The 17,184-nt window shown below is 42.2% G+C and overlaps 1 protein-coding gene across 6 annotated transcripts in view; it reads left to right on the top strand.

Moving 5' to 3' along the window:
* Positions 1-15,481, top strand: part of fryb (furry homolog b (Drosophila)) — a 71,580-nt gene extending 56,099 nt beyond the window's left edge. For 3 of the 6 annotated variants that reach the window (XM_028594891.1, XM_028594890.1, XM_028594886.1), the window contains exons 44-67: positions 85-272; positions 383-477; positions 567-765; positions 874-1,095; positions 1,433-1,631; positions 1,755-1,852; positions 2,040-2,210; positions 2,591-2,731; positions 2,847-3,032; positions 3,209-3,373; positions 4,807-4,881; positions 5,195-5,365; positions 5,610-5,618; positions 6,025-6,219; positions 6,342-6,479; positions 6,550-6,791; positions 7,605-7,809; positions 8,007-8,156; positions 10,822-10,920; positions 11,059-11,142; positions 11,531-11,548; positions 11,756-11,866; positions 14,095-14,330; positions 15,197-15,481. In XM_028594891.1, coding sequence (XP_028450692.1) covers positions 85-272; positions 383-477; positions 567-765; positions 874-1,095; positions 1,433-1,631; positions 1,755-1,852; positions 2,040-2,210; positions 2,591-2,731; positions 2,847-3,032; positions 3,209-3,373; positions 4,807-4,881; positions 5,195-5,365; positions 5,610-5,618; positions 6,025-6,219; positions 6,342-6,479; positions 6,550-6,791; positions 7,605-7,809; positions 8,007-8,156; positions 10,822-10,920; positions 11,059-11,142; positions 11,531-11,548; positions 11,756-11,866; positions 14,095-14,330; positions 15,197-15,455 — 3,656 coding nt within the window. In that variant the 3' untranslated portion in view covers positions 15,456-15,481. The remainder of the gene's footprint in view (positions 1-84; positions 273-382; positions 478-566; positions 766-873; positions 1,096-1,432; positions 1,632-1,754; positions 1,853-2,039; positions 2,211-2,590; positions 2,732-2,846; positions 3,033-3,208; positions 3,374-4,806; positions 4,882-5,194; positions 5,366-5,609; positions 5,619-6,024; positions 6,220-6,341; positions 6,480-6,549; positions 6,792-7,604; positions 7,810-8,006; positions 8,157-10,821; positions 10,921-11,058; positions 11,143-11,530; positions 11,549-11,755; positions 11,867-14,094; positions 14,331-15,196) is intronic. The other 3 variants (XM_028594892.1, XM_028594887.1, XM_028594888.1) reach the window with 2 other exon arrangements.
* Positions 15,482-17,184: the final 1,703 nt, after the last annotated feature.

Genomic DNA, 17,184 nt, shown 5'->3' with positions numbered 1-17,184 from the left:
AAGTGATAACCCTTTTCTCCAAACAAACCTGCATGTGTGTTTGTGTGTGTCTTTATGTGTCTTTGCACCCATCTGTTCATACAGACTTCCACCTGGAGCATCAGCTCAGCGATGTGGCTTTACAGACGGCTCTGTGCAGCTCCTCACGTCACTATGCTGGCCGCTCTTTCCAGATCTTCAGAGCCCTCAAACAGCCAATAAACAACCACGCAGTCTCTGACCTGGTCTCACGCCTCGTTGAGGTGGTGGGAGAACACGGAGACGAGGTGCAGGTGAGCGAGAACGTGAGATTGTCGGGTTAGAGACAGTATATGAGAGAACTACTACAGCACTTAACAGCCTCTTTACTGTGCAAATGAGAATGCATTCTGGTGTGTTTCAGGGCTATGTGATGGAGGTGTTGTTGACGCTGGAGTCAGTGGTGGTGAATCTAGCAGAGTGTCTGAAAAACAGCGATCTTATGGCAGCTCTAACCAGGTAAATTAGAATTTAGTCTTTATTTTGCTAAATCATCATGTAATTTTCCTTGTGGTTTGATACACAATTTTACTGTGTTTTATTCACAGGACATCCTCACCAGACTTCATGACTAGTGAAAAACTGATGAACAGAAAGAGCACAGGTCAGTTAAACTTCCCTGGCCCGGGATTTGTCGGTCTGTCGTCACAACGCCACCAGCGCTCCTACTCGGTCCCCAAGAAGTTTGGCGAGTGCGGCCATCAGTCGAGTGATCCTCCTCGCAGTGCAACTCTGGATCGCATACAGGCAAGAAAGAAAGATCGTTGTTTAGTGTGACACCTTAATGCTGGAGCAGACTTGTTGAACACAGTACATCTCACTAATTCAGCGTTATATTTCATTTCCAACCCACAGGCCTGCAACAGTCATGGCCTCGCCCGGACAGGTAGAACCTCCGGGTCCTGCACATCATCAACCAATCGTATTGATCCCAGCGTCCTATCGGATCCTGCCCATGTTTCCCATCCTTCAACAATACTGGCCACAGTCTTCTGGGTGGCGGTGTCCCTTATGGAGTCAGACTTTGAGTTTGAATATCAGATGTCACTTCGCCTTGTTCACAAGTTGCTGTCAAAGGTAGATGAGATGAATCTTACATATCTTAGAGGGGAAGCTATGTAATTGTAGAAGAAGAGATACGACTAGAAGCAGAAGAGTGGAAGCAATTTCTGAAGGCTGTGCTGCTCCTTACTACCAACTGGACCAACTGAGTCATCCTCAGAGCCACACGTGGCGAAAATGTTTTATTATATTTATTAAATTAAGGCTTCCTGTCCTATAAAAATAAAGGGATTCCCAGCTATCAACACTGTGCAGATGTATGAGCAAGTTGTCAGAATACATTTAAGGAGGAAACTAAATAATACAATCAACTTCCAGTTTCAGTTTAACATAAATTACTCTAATTTCCCAGGTGCCTTTAGACAGAGCAGAGAACCGTGAGCGCCTCGAGAAGCTGCAGGCTCAGCTGAGGTGGAGCGGGTTCTCTGGGATCCAGCAGCTTTTGTTGAAGGGTTTTACCTCCCAGGCCACTTCTGACCTCACCTTACAGCTCTTCTGCCAGCTCACGCCAGTCTCCCGCGTCCCGGTTGTCGACAGCTCGCAGTCTGTAGGTAGGTACTGGGGACCACGGTAATCTTCAACCTGTGTTATTTTATTAGCTCGAAACAGACAAAGTTTAGAGTTTTCATTTATACTGGGTGGTGTTGGAAGTTAAACAACTTTTGTCTGTGCAGGTTTCCCTCTGAATGTGCTGTGTCTGTTACCTCACCTGGTGCAGCACTTTGGCCATCCAACTCAGTTTTGTAAGGAGAGCGCTGAGAGGATCGCACAGGTACGGTGCAATTCTTCACTTGATCCTAGTCTAGGTTACTATAGTTTCCTTTGCTTAACTTCTGTTTCCTTAGAGTTAAGTTAGGCTTTATGTGGCAATAAGCAGTTTTTTGTCTATTTAAAAAAGGAATGGGGATAAAAACATGCACAGAAAAGATAAGCACAAGCTCTCTCTTTCGCTCTCTCAGGTGTGTTTAGAGGAGAAGAACACAAAGCTGTCCCATTTGGCTCATGTGATGACTCTCTATAAGACACGTTCCTACACACGGGACCCTTTCTCCTGGGTCAGTGTGGTTTGCCGCTACCTCCATGAAGCTTTCTCCGACATCACACTCAACATGGTCACCTATATGGCTGAGGTTAGTGCTGATAAATATGCATTGTATACCTTATTTCTAGGTATATATAGTTAGCATTTTCCCAGTGTGGCTACAAGGATACACTACAAGTATTATGCTCAACTCATTGCATTTTAGGATAGCACGTTTGGTGTCTACTTTTGGTGAAATTTGACAGTGTTTGTGAAGTAAGGACAGCTAGTTAGTGGTCCATTTCTCCAGTGAGCTGCTGAGTGATTGCACTTTTCAGTAATCTAGCAGTTTGTAAAGGATAATCCAATCACCTGCATGTACAGTCTAGTGGTATATTGTCCATACACCCACTGACATTGCCCCTAAGCAAGATGAATGTAGTGGTTGCATGCTTTGTCAGTCACTGAATGTCTCCCTTTATCTGTCAGCTGCTGGATAAGGGCCTTCCCAGTATGCAGCAGTCTCTCCTTCAGATCATCTACTGCCTGCTCAGCCATATGGACCTGACTGCTGTACAAGTCAAACAGTTCAATGCTGATGTCACAAAAACCATTGAGAAGTTTGTCCAGGTAACTATCCTACAGTACTTTGTGTTAGCTGAAGTGTATTCCACTGTGTGTTATTGTGTGATATAAAGTATGCACTGCTGTGCTTTTATACTGTATACTGTTTGTGATTCCATAGACAATACACTGGAAAGATGCCTTAAACATCTTGAAGCTGGTGGTATCACGCTCTGCCAGCCTAGTTCATCCGGTGTACCGCCACTCGAAGAGTGACCTGTCCAACTTGGAGGTCAGCAGGGTGTGGGACGGTTCCGCCAAGGCTCTGCCTGGAAAAACACTGGACTTCACCTTTGACATCTCTGAGGTGAAGAAGCAACAAAATAAAATGGACATTCTGTCCCACCACTCACTTACACTTACAGTACTGAGCATTTTTCAGAAGTTTCGGAGAAAAAAAGAGGACTACATGTCAAAAGTGTTTGTGATATTCAAACCACTCAAACATTTTCATGAGGGCCTGCTTCTCTGTTTTCTTTACAGACTCCAGTGATTGGCCGTCGGTTCGACGAGCTCCAGGGTTCAGGGGGCAGAGAGGGGAAGGCCAGAGCCATGGCTGTAACCCGCAGTACTTCCTCCACCTCCTCTGGATCCAACTCCAACACCATCCTGGTGCCTGTCAGCTGGAGGCGACCACAGTCCTCTCAGGTAGAGTTAGGCCTTCCCATTAAGGTATCGCCACATCAAAATGTTTATGTCTGTCACTGTTTATGTACTTTTCTTTATTTAGCTTATGTAAGTCTTTGGTGTGGCCTCCTAGTGCTGCTTGGTATTGTAACACTATCAACAAAAAGTCAATTTGTAATATCATAACAACCGCAAATATTAGAGTTGCCACTACGTGATATATTCAATTACGTACAGGCTCAGACCTTTCTTTCTTTTGACATCAAAGTCATATTTCTCTGCAGGTGCTTGCCCAAGTGTTATTGCACAAGCCAAAACCATGTTAGACTTTGTAAAATATGTAAATGCTAAATATAGTAATAATATAAGCCAGATAACTTATCTAACAGCTTGAATCCACACACAACTGGTGTACTCTTAGCAGTGTACAGTAAAATGAGCAATTTTAGAAAAAAAATGTTTACGCTGCCACTCAATGCATTCAATTCAGTTCAGTTTAGTTAACCGTTTTGATTTTAGTTAAATCGTTGTTCATGAAAACAAACAAAAAAAACAAATCTGTTTGGTTCTATCTGATGCTGTTTTCAGTTATAAGTGGCGTATAACCTTCAGCGTAAAATCTAAAAGGACCTTCAGCGTAAAATCTAAAAGGCCAGAAACAAATGCTGAAACATTGTAATCAATGTCAGCATTTTTATTCTGGCAAGTAAACTAAATGGTCAATATTAGGGCTGCACAATATATCGCTTTTTATCGTCATCGCGATATCAACTGCAGCCCTAAACACATTGCGAAAGGCTGCGACATATCGTAAAGGAAACTCAGAGATTCTTTTTGTTAGTTGAAAGAAAATATGAGTAGAAAACTGCACTTTAAAGTGTTACTGTCATTCTTTTTTTAGTGGTGCCTTTGATATTCAATTCAATGTTCAATTTGTTCAATTAAAGAATGTTGAAAATTATTTCCTTTCATGTGTTTTAAGTTCAAGAAGCAATTTGTTGTCATTTCTGATATTTTACACATATCAAATAATGGATACTGTGGGCCTACACACCTTAGCTTGATTATAAGTGATTATAATTTCATGTTAGTGAATATTGGTGTGCAAATGAGTTTAATGTCCCATTCATCATGTCTCAATGCGCTGTATAGCCATCATGCAAATGAAAAAGGAGAGTACCAACGTTAATCCACGCTGCTCCTGGCGAATAAATAAGGGTGTTTTTGTGAAAAACAACACCAAAAACCCCTTTTTATTTGGTTTTCTAAACATTATTCTATTATTATGACTATATACTGTAGGAATGTGCAGAATAGGTATTTAGGAAAAGTCGGGGCAGGAGAGAAACATAACCATAACAATGACGGAATAAGCCAAGAAAGAGAAGAGTTTATGTCCATTTCCTCTCTGATTAATACTCTTTTATTTATTTCTGTCTTTCTCCTACATTCAGAAAAGAACCAGAGAGAAGCTGGTGAATGTTTTGTCTCTTTGTGGACAAGAAGTTGGACTCACCAAGAACCCATCTGTAAGCTAACGCCCATCTCTTGTTTGCTCTACCTGTACTATCTGCTCGTTTACAGTCTACAACAATCTAAAAAAGGGCAGAAGTTTCTTTTCTTTTAGGAAAAATTGTGTTGTCTTTTTTTAAAAGTCAAACTTTTTATTGAAATTAAATATAAAATGATTAACCTGAGCGAGGTTCACCAATCTTTTCAGATATTTGAGGAGAATATTATTCTATTGGCTCTATTATTCATTAGAAACATTGTTGTTTTTATGTAAACTTCACCAGGTTTTCTGTGACGTGTACATTTTTTGTTGTTGTTGCTTCCCTTCAGGTGATCTTCTCATCGTGTGGCGACTTGGACATGATGGAGGTGCGGGAGAGTGGTGTGTCATCAGAGGAGGGCGGAACCAGAGAGGACACGCTAGACGACACCGCCAGCGAGCAGCAGTTCAGGGTTTTCAGAGACTTCGACTTCCTGGATGTGGAGCTGGAGGACGGAGAGGTGAGAGTCATAGTTTATTGTATTTTACCCACGGTCACTTTGAGTGCAAAACTCACTTGATTTTAACTGTAGATAGTAAATTATCTTTCCCTTTCCTTCCCTTTTACCTTTTTAATGCCTGTTTCATTTTATCCTGTCTGTCTTTCTTTAACATCAATATATTTGAAATGCATTTCTCTGTCCCTCCTCCTTGTCTCTCTCTCTGTCTAACTCTGTGTCTCTCTCTCTTCCCCTCGCTGCCTAGGAGCTCCAGGTAAGGTCTCTCACACTGAGCACTTACATTAGCTTTTATCAGCGCTGTGGTGTTGCTGGCTCCTTTTGTTTCCCGATGAAAAAACAAAGGATGATTGTGCTTCATTTTGCTCTCACAGCTTGGTTGCAGAACTACATTTTTGACCTTATTGCTATTTGTCATAATGGAGATAAATGATACTGTATGTCTTTATGGGGAAAAAGATTATCATATTGAATGCAGTCTTGAAACAGTCTTTCCAGCATATTTTCATGCAATGAATAACATTTTGCATCTTGTGCTTGTCATCAGACGCTCTTAGACTATTCGTTATCTTAAAGGTTAACATGAAAATGTTATTCTCACTGCTACCATGGCCTCTGCCCTTGTCTTCCAATGTGTATGTGTGCGTGTGTGTTTTATCTAGGGTGAGACCGTCGATAACTTCAATTGGGGCGTGCGTCGGCGCTCTCTGGACAGCACAGAGCTGGGCGACATGTTGGAGGAGAGCCAGCACTCAGGCAGCACCCCTAGTCTGGGTCACGAGGACCCCCACGATTCAGACGAGTCCTCCGAAGAAGAGGAGTCTTCGACTAGCCAGAGCCTCTCTCACTCTCAGCTTGTGCGTAGCTTCAACTGTTAGATCAGTGCAACATTAACATCTACTGAAGCCTGAAAAACTTTGTTATTGCAGAATAAGTTGATCAAAGTTATAGATATCCCTGGTTTGCCTTCCTGTTCCAGACTAACCCTTCTCCATCGGAGGAAACCAATCACACCGATTCTCTCTCTACTTCTTACGACACATCTGCCGACCTACAATCCCTCAATGCCACCACACCGGGCCAGGGGGCGCTACATTATGATCACAGGGGTCTACATGTGAGGAATAATACACTAACCTACACACATATGTACTTATGCGTTTGTACGAATGCCTTTATATCCTAAGGAAAATGTCATACCTTTGTCTCCTCAGGGTAGGGTGTGTGGGGAGGATGAGGACACTCAGGCCCAGGATGACGAACTGTCGCTGAGCGCCAACGAGCTCCCTCACGGCTCAGACTGCGGCGAGAGCCTCACCCTGGAGTTGCCCGGACAACCTCTGGATCATCCGCTCAACCTGGATCACAGCCTCAACACAGACTACTGCCAGCCACCTCTGGACTTTCTAGACCCCAACTGTCTGCCCAGGTGAATGTGACAGACAGGAGTAAAAGAACAGAAAACAATATGGAATATTGTTTCGCTGAAACTTTTTATCAACCGGCAGATTGACTGACAATGGGACTAAACCTCGCTTAAACTGCAGTCTAAGTGCTTATTTTAATCTGTCACAACCAGATTGCTTGTGCATACTGCATTGGGACAGATCAGGTCATTTATTATATGAATTCACAATGAATTGGGCTGTAAATACTTTTCTTAGATATCTAATTTTCATTTGGATTCTCATATATGCAAACCCCCAGTTAAATAATGATAATGCTTCATGAAATTAGACTTTAAGCCTTGTGTAAGTAGCTAAATCATTAAAAAGAAACACCGCTACATACAGTATGTGGGTTCTATTAGGTTGAATGCAAATTAGCAGTATGTCTTAACCCCTACAAGCTTTATATGTTATATCCCTGATTCAGGTTCAGTGTGTGATTGTTTTTCTTTGTTGCCGCAGCTGGTGTTGCATTTATTGTCCTATTTTTCAGACATGTTGTCTAATATTAAATAATTCCTCTTAAATTATTCCTAGTAGATGATTTCTTTTAATCCTGGCCCTTGCAGTGCCCCCTGTAACCTGAATATTAAACTATTTAAAAAAAAAAAAAAAAAAAAAACAGCAATAATATTTCACCAAATACTACTTGAACAGAGGCCATCGCATCTTACTTTAATATAATCCCATGAAGTAGCTGGGAACTTGATTTTGATATAACACCTTTTTGGGGGGAAGGTATCAAAACCTTTTTTCTTTGTACCCCCATTTCTTCCCCATTTCCATGGCACCAGCTTACGTGATGATGTAGATGACTTGGAAGACCTTGGTTTTCCTCCTCCCCCCTCTCCATTTTTCTCCGCCATCTTGGCTGCCTTCCAACCCACAGTGTGTGACGATGCTGAGGAGGCATGGCGTTGTCACATCAACCAGCTCGTGACCGACTCAGATGGGTCCTGTGCCGTCCACACTTTTCAAGTCTTCTCATCTCTCTTTAAGGTAAATCACAGCAAGGATTAGTTGAAATCATTCATAATTTATCATACTGTGTATGTATATTTTGTCACTGTTTCGCTGTTAGTAACTATGATGCTCTTTTTTTCTCTTCAAGCAAACTCTCATATTCTGTAAGATTTACGTGCATGTGCAGTATGAGCAAAAGTACAATCATTTCTTAAACTTTCTTTCTTCCCCAGAACATCCAGGGTAAATTCTGCATCCTGACAACTGATGTTTCCACTTACCTTGGAGAGGGCTTGAGGGGCATCGGATCAAAGTTCCTCAGGTCCTCACAGATGCTAACCACATGCTCAGATTGTCCTACAATCTACATCGATGCCGACACGGTACTACTTTAAGACACACCACTACGTGGCCCATGCTTGGGCATAAAAGGCCCGGGTGTGCATGGGTTCACTGATTTACATTCAATTCAATTCAATTCAATTTTATTTATAGTATCAAATCATAACAAAAGTTATCTCGAGACACTTTACAGATAGAGTAGGTCTAGACCACACTCTATAAATTCCAAAACCCCAACAATTACAGTAATTCCCTCAAGAGCAAGCATTAGCAGTGGCTATTGCGACAGTGGCAAGAAAAAACTCCCTTTTAGGAAGAAACCTCGGCAGACCCAGACTCTTGGTAGGCGGTGTCTGCCGGGCGGTTGGGGCGTGATGAACAGTGGTGATAACAGTCACATTAGAAGTCACAGTGACTTGAAGGTTATCGTGGAAGTTCATGTCATAGCAGGGCACATCGTGTCATACTGAGTAGTGCAGTCTCTATACCGGATCCTGACTACTCTGTGCGTATGAACATCACAGCAGGGCGTTGCGGGATGTAACGTGGCGCTGCAGAGCACGGGTGGAGGCTGCGGATGCAGCAGGACGCAACAGGATGCAGCCGGGAAATGCAGAGAATCGCAGAGCATAGCTCTGCGAAGAAGAATCATAAGGACTCGGGAGTAAACTCCCCAGAGCTAGATTAGTAACAAGCATTTCTGGGACAGGATGCATACAAAAAGTAACAAGTAGAGATGAGAGAGCAGCTCAGTGTGTCTTAGGGAGGAACAGCCTCCCGGCAGTCTAAATTGTAATAGCATAACTTAAGAGAGGCAGGTTAAAGAGAGGTGCCTGGTCGGGGCTAGAACTCCCCCAACCGGATCGGGCTGTACTGGCCTGCCTCCCTCTACTCTCGCTCGATTATTAATTATACAGTATAGAAAAACTGATGACTACGAGGAGAAGCAGTGGGCGGGTTAGGTGGACGTTTCAACTCCTCGTCCCTAACTATAAGCTTTATCAAAGAGGAGGGTTTTCAGTTTACTCTTAAATGTGGTAACGGTGTCTGCCTCTCGAACCCCGACTGGGAGCTGGTTCCATAATACTGGAGCCTGATAGCTGAAGGCCCTGGCCCCAGTCTACTTCCAGAGACTCTAGGAACCATAAGTAGCCCCGCATTCTGGGGGCGCAGTGCTCTAGTGGGACAATAAGGTACTATGAGCTCTTCTAAGTATGATGGTGCTTGACCATTTAGAGCTTTGTAAGTCAGGAGGAGGATTTTTAAATTCAATCCTATATTTCACTGGAAGCCAATGCAGAGAAGCTAATACAGGAGAAATATGATCTCTTCTCTTAGTTCTCGTCAGAACACGTGCTGCAGCATTCTGGATCAGTTGGAGAGTCTTAATGGACTTATTTGGGCAACCTGATAATAAGGAATTGCAGTAATCTAGTCTAGAAGTAACGAATGCATGGACTAGTTTTTCAGCATCGTTTTGAGACAGGATATTCCTAATTTTGGCAATGTTACGAAGATGGAAAAAGGCTATTCTTGAGGTTTGTTTTTAAGTGGGCGTTGAAGGATATATCCTGATCAAAAATAACTCCTAGATTTCTGACCGCAGTGCTGGAGGCCAGGGTAATACCATCCAGAGTAACTATATCTTTCGAAAACGAAGTTCGGCGGTGCGTTGGTCCTATCACAATAACTTCAGTTTTGTCTGAGTTTAACATCAGGAAATTGTGGGTCATCCAGGATTTTATATCCTCAATACACGTTTGAAGTCTTGCTAACTGACCACTTTCATCTGGCTTAATTGACAGATATAATTGGGTATCGTCTGCGTAACAGTGATAGTTAATCGAGTGTTTCCTAATAATATTACCTAGAGGAAGCATATATAAGGAAAATAGAATTGGTCCAAGCACTGAGCCTTGAGGAGCGCCATGGCTAACTTTAGCGTGCTTGGAGGGTTTATCATTAACATTAACAAACTGGGATCGTTCAGAGAAATAGGACTTAAACCAGCTTAGTGCGATTCCTTTAATGCCAACTAAGTGTTCCAGTCTCTGTAACAGGATAGTATGGTCAATAGTGTCAAATGCAGCACTAAGATCTAGTAAAACAAGAATGGAGACAAGTCCTTTGTCTGCAGCAGTTAGAAGGTCGTTAGTAATTTTCACCAGTGCCGTCTCTGTGCTATGATTCTTTCTAAATCCTGATTGAAAATCATCAAATAGACTGTTGCTATGTAGAAAATCACATAACTGATTAGCAACCACCTTCTCAAGGATCTTGGATAGAAAGGGAAGGTTAGATATAGGTCTATAGTTTGCTAAGACCTCAGGATCTAGGGTGGGTTTTTTCAGAAGAGGTTTTATCACAGCAATTTTAAATGACTGCGGTACATAACCTGTTAGTAAGGACATGTTGATCATATCTAATAATGAAGTGTTTACCACGGGTAACGCTTCTTTGAGTAGCCTCGTTGGGATGGGGTCTAAGAGACAGGTAGACGGCTTAGCTGAGGATATCTTTAACATTAATTGTTGAAGGTCTATAGGATATAGGATTGAAACGGTATCTGAGCGGCCTTGCCCTTGAGAGATAGTCTCCTTCACTCAGAGAACCAAGGCTACCTTGTAACCGAACGTTAAATTAGTCAGGCAAGTCTAACGTATTGAACACATTTTTCACCTCCTTTCTTTGTGTTGGTCTTTCCAGATCATGTCCTATGGTCTCCTTGAAAAGATGAAGTTCAGTGCGCTGGAGCTGCAGGAGTACCTGGACACCTACAACACCAGAGAAGACGCAGCTGTATCGGTAACTTAACCTCTACATTTTATTGATAAATTGATAAATCTTTTCATGTAAATGTGTGACAAACTAACAAAATATTCACCATCCCTCCTCTTTTCCACCCTCTCTTCCTATTATTGTCGCCTTACGTTTTTCCTTCAGTGGCTAAGGAACTGTAAGGACACATTTCCCAGGTGCCCCGGTGACAGTGTGGTTACCTGCCAGCCTGGAGACTCAGAGGAGAAGGTACAGGCAACTCGTTTACAAGTTATTTACTGCAACATGCAGATATCTAGAGGCAAACCCGCTCAACATATGAGTCACTTCTGAATCTGGGCTTTGTATTTCTGTTTCTCTTTTCTTCTTTGCTCCTTTGTGATTTTGTCACACTGAAATGTCTGCTTTCTTCGCATGTTTGCTGAGTGTTATCTAGTTTCTCCTTTTGACTTTTTCCCCCCAGCCACCAATCACTAAAAGAAGCTACTGGATACTATACTCTGTTGACCAATTATTGATAGCTTGACTTTGAATAGTCATGGTTTACTGGTGTACATGTACTGTGCATGTGTTTGATTGACGCTTTGTCTTCCTCTCACCTCACTCTGACGCCCTAACATGCTCTCTCGCTGTCTAGCAAATGGAGTCTCTTGCAGTAAGTTCTCTTACAAGTTTTCTCACTCCACTGCCTCTTAAGTAAACTGCTTAATTTACTTTGCACAAGACAATCAGCTAGTTGTGTTTGTGTGTGTTTGTATTCCTTTGCATGTGTGTATATATGTGGTGGTTGACTGTGTTATTGTGTCTATGTGTTTTGTGCTACTGATAAATCAGGTCCGGTTTCTTTTTTAATGTCTTCTAGCAACTGGAGCTTTGTCAGAGGCTCTACAAGCTGCATTTCCAGCTTCTCCTACTGTTCCAGTCCTACTGCTCGCTCATTGGTCAAGTTCATGCCATCAGCTCTGTGCCTGAGGTGAGCCCAATCTTAGCAGCAGAATCCTGGTTGGATTTACCGTCATACACAAACGCTCATGGAGCTTTACTATGGGGTGCCGTTTGTAAAGCGGCTCCCTCTGAAAATAACAGCAACATTTTGTCACATTTAGCTTCAAACAATGTTTAAAAAACTGGTATGAATTTTTAAGGGTCACTTTTTAGCACATTTAGAACAATATTTGTCAACTTAGAGATATTTTAAATAGTTAAATCTAAACATTAAATGTTACACCTAAATGTTAAATTTAAATATAAATCTAAATATTAAATCTAAATGTTAAATCTAAATCTAAATCTAAATGTTAAATCTAAATATTAAATCTTAATCTAAATCTAAATGTTAAATCTAAATGTTAAATCTAAATATTAAATCTAAATCTATATCTAAATGTTAATTCTAAAATATTAAATCTAAATCTAAATCTAAATGTTAAATCTAAATGTTAAATATAAATGTTAAATCTAAATCTAAATATACATGTTGAATCTAAATGTTTCGGGTGAAACTAAATATTTAGCTAATATGTAAATTCAAAATACCGGTAACCGGAAGTACCAAAATAAAAGCTTGAGGAGGTCAGTGTGTGTTTATAGTGTCAAATAATGAATAACAAAACATCTCATCCGGGGAAATGGACTCTTGGACATGGATTATCGTGATAATAACTACCTAAATAATAAACACGTTTGGAGAAACTGTATTTGAAGAGTACTTTGAGTTTTTAGTGTCACTTTTATGAAGGGGGCGAGACTTATGACCTGTAGCCACTATAGCCAGCCACGAGGGGGCTCACTTTGACTGATCTGTCATGTTCGCTTGCATGAAGGCCAGCAAGAGCCTGACCAGGTACGGTAATGTTGGCCATGGTCACGCTGCGAAAATGTCCAACGAATCGGCGTTAGCCGAGAACATCGGCAGAGCCGTCCTGGCGGCTATTCAAACTTTTTCAACAGCGACAGCAACCGCCTCAAAACATAACCTGTTAAAAGACCAAGGAAAGCAAAGTTTTAGACTACAACCAAGGCACATGTTCTCAAACTTGTGAGATGGTAATGTAAATACCCTTCTAACCCCTAACCTTATTTCTCCACACGTGTTTATTATTTAGGTAGTTATTATCACGATAATCCATGTCCAAGAGTCCATTTCCCTGGATGAGATGTTTTGTTATTCATTATTTGACACTATAAACACACACTGACCTCCTCGAGCTTTTATTTTGGTACTTACGATTACCGGTATTTTGAATTTGCATATTAGCTAAATATTTAGTTTCACTCGAAACATTTAGATTCAACATTTAGATTTAGATTTAGATTTAACATTTAGATTTAGATTTAATATTTAGATTTAGATTTAATATTTAGATTTAACATTTAGATTTAGATTTAATATTTTAGAATTAACATTTAGCTATAGATTTAGATTTAATATTTAGATTTAACATTTAGATTTAGATTTAACATTTAGATTTAGATTAAGATTTAATATTTAGATTTAACATTTAGATTTAGATTTAGATTTAACATTTAGATTTAATATTTAGATTTATATTTAAATTTAACATTTAGGTGTAACATTTAATGTTTAGATTTAACTATTTAAAATATCTCTAAGTCGACAAATATTGTTCTAAATGTGCTAAAAAGTGACCCTCAAGAATTCATACCAGTTTTTTAAACATTGTTTGAAGCTAAATGTGACAAAATGTTGCTGTTATTTTCAGAGGGAGCCGCTTTACAAACGGCACCCCATACTTTACAACACACATACAGACATGCAACATTAGATTTACAGAATACAAGTTACATAATGTATCCACTCAAATGTAAATATGCACGTACCTCGTAAAGGCACCAACCGTTATATCAAGGTAAGACGCCTCCCAGACTCTGGGCTCTCATACAACCAAAGTTTTTAATTTCCTTAACGGCTGGCAAGACCGACTCACCCGGATGTCAGTTCCACCTGGCTACATTATGAGATAGTTTGTTCTTCCAAAAAAAATATTTAAAAAATGAACACATAACATTTTTAAATAAATCATTTTTTTAGCTAGCAGCTAGCTAAGTGAATCTTGAATCAAAATATATATAAACGTTCCTTCTGTGATGACTTAAAAGCACACACACCCACACACACACACACCCACACACACACACACACACACTCAACCACCATCTGTTTCCCTCCCACTTCAATAGCTGCTGAACATGTCTCGAGAGCTCAGTGATCTGAAGACCAGCCTGCAGGCAGCAGAGGCGTCTGTAGCCAGCGACCTGGAACACAAACACTTGGCTCACACTCACGCACACGCCTCCCAGGTGGCAGCCATGGTTGTGCCCAGCTTCTCCACCTCGGAGGCAGCTGTGCAGGCCATACTGGAGTGCCTTAAGAACCATGAGTTCACCAAAGCTGTGCGCTACATCCAGGAGTGCAGGTGGGTAACAATTCTGTCAAAACTCCTACACTAGATGGTGGTTGCTAGATGATATCGACATCCAGTAGTTTGTGCTTATATACTTAAATATGGGTATGTTTATGTCCCAATATCACAATTACTTGGAGTAGGAAAGAGTCTGAAACATCAGTTAGAAATATAGTGAAAACTTGTGTGGCCGGGTTAGCTCAGTTAGTAGAGCAGGCGCACATATATAGAGGTTTACTCCTCGACGCAGCGGCCGCGGGTTTGACTCCGACCTGCGGCCTTTTGCTGCATGTCATTCCCCCTCTCTCTCCCCTTTCATGTCTCCATCTGTCCTGTGAAATTAAAGGCCTAAAATGCCCCAAAAAAATAATCTTAAAAAAAAAAAGAAATACAGTGAAAACTGTATTGAAGCCAGTACTGTGTTTTCAGTAGTAGCAGTGATTCTGCAAGCAAATCCCTCCCACATATTCAGTAGTAAAGAAACTATTGGATACATTATGTGTTAAAGGTGCAGTAAGTGATTCTGCGCAAAGATTGTTGATATTTGAACTCAACTGCCAAACAAATACAACCCCCCCTACCATCAACTGTTGCCGCCTGTTGCTGATTGGCTGGAACAGTGTTTTGTGGCTCTTGCACTCCTTTCGGTTTGTTTTCCATTTACACAGCCTGGGCTGTGTACCAACACCAGTTTTGTTTTACCCACACAGAAACAGAGAGCTAGGTGACCGTGAGGAGATATTCACTGATTGATGACAAAAGTGTATTGGATTAACATCACTTACTATACCTTTTAAATTGTTGGTTAAAAAACACTTGCTTTATATAGCTATGATACTGACCAATGACACTTTATTTTTTTTTTCTCTCGTTTTCAGGAGGCAGTGGCCCAGTGGCGTGTTTGGTGGCAGCTCAGAGAGCGAGGTCCAGACGCTGCTCAATGTCTACTTTCGCCACCAGACGCTGGGCCAGACGGGCACCATCGCCCTGGTCGGTTCTCGCCAGGACCTCAGCCTGATCTGCTCCAAGCTGCTGGAGCTCAACGGGGAGATCCGAGATATGATCCGCCGCGCCCAGGGTTACCGGGTCGTCACAACCTACCTCCCCGACTCCAGCGTGTCCGGGACCAGCCTCTGACAGGAGCTCAGGAGCCCCCCACCCCCTCCTTCCCCACCCTTACCTCCCCCATCACTGCAACCATTGACCCTTCCGAAGCCATCTCCACGTCCCTTCTCATCTCAGCCTGCTCTCACAGAGGAGGCCCAGCAGCCACATACCTGGCCCATGCCTCCTCCTGTCTATCTGCTGCCCCGGCTGCACAGCTCCAGACAGTTACCTGCCTACCACCCTGCCCAACACCAGAACCATATTTAGACCTTCACCCAAATCTTTCTCTGCTCTCCTCATCCACTGTAGACTCCGATACCTCTTCATTTGATTTTCCCAAACCCCCTGACCTGTTCTCATCGCATAGCTGCTCAAACACACCAGGCCAGCCAGATTTCCCACTGCCGCACACACACGAGCCAAGGAGGCGTTATCTCGATGAGAACACTAACCTTTATTATCCTTTCAGAGGACATTCATCACACAGTTCCCCACTGTTACATATACACAGCAGCAAACCCATATCTCGTACATCCAACATGCTCCCGACTGTAGCCTCAGAACCTACCTTGCTTACTGTAGCCTCAGAACCTACCTTGCTTACACACTCTGACACAAACGCGTATCCCATCCCCCCTCGGGGTTCACATCTCCCTCATTTTCCCTCCTCTCCATTCAAACACTCAAGCCCATCCCCAATTGTACATCCAGGCCATGACACAGTGTTAACCCATGGGCCTTCTCCATCTTCCTCTCTTCTCCCTCCCCCACCTCCCCCTCCCTGTCCCACCGGCCCAGAAGAGGCTGCAGCGTGGGGTTGTTGTTGCTCCCTCGGTGGAGCTGCTGCGCCCGTATCTCGCTACCTTGGGAAGGTGGGGCACGCCGCCCTGCCCCTACTGAAAGCAGGGGGGCTCCTGAATGCTGAACCGTCAGATGTCCAGACCTGAGACGTAAACCTACCATGCCAGAGGACCTAAAGAGCGTAGACTTCTATGAATCCAAATGCCTGAATCCAACTGTTCCTGAGCAACCCTCAGATCTTTGTATCTAAACAGGAGAAGATTACACCCCAGAGATACATGCCGATTTTACACTTTAAGAACACCGAATCATGTCCCAGACACTGTGGGATGTATCCCGGAACCCACTACAGACTGCTGCTTGCTGCCTGCTGATGAAGACGACCTGATTCTACCCGAGGGCTAACTTCGTTTTACGGCTACATGTTGTGAATTGATGTACTCCTAGTTTAAATCCTGCTCGATGGTCATCATTCAACACTAAATCTATTCTGCACCTGAGGACCTGTGAAGTTGCTTCCCAAGAGGAACCCAAGCCCTGATTGAACTTGATTGACTGTTGCTGCCTCCTTCAAGAAGAACATAGTTTGTTGGTAGTATCATTAGAGAGACAGTGAGGAAACTACCTGTGACACTATATAACATCACTGGTAGAGTTTTCACTATTGCACTAAATGGAGTTTTGGTATAAGTTTTTAAAAAGTTGTTACAGAAAGGAGGTTACTGTTTGTTCTGTTACTGAGAGAGAAGAGGCTGTTACTTTCTCCGAGGAGAAGCCAAAAGCTGGATTAACCTTTCTCTCCTGTTGCGTCTACTGTTTTGAGACCTCCTTTAAAGGAAATAGTGCAATGCATGACGCATTTGAATGCTTTCTACTGTACTAGTGTCTCTTTTGCTCCCTAAAAGTCTGACCTCTCCAGACTGACTGAAAGACTGATTGACAAAGAGCAGAGGCAGAA

This window comes from Perca flavescens, chromosome 13, assembly GCF_004354835.1.
Source record: "Perca flavescens isolate YP-PL-M2 chromosome 13, PFLA_1.0, whole genome shotgun sequence".
NCBI lineage: Eukaryota > Metazoa > Chordata > Actinopteri > Perciformes > Percidae > Perca > Perca flavescens.
Note: the sequence above shows the minus strand (reverse complement) of the source record. Positions and strands in the feature narration are given on the sequence as shown.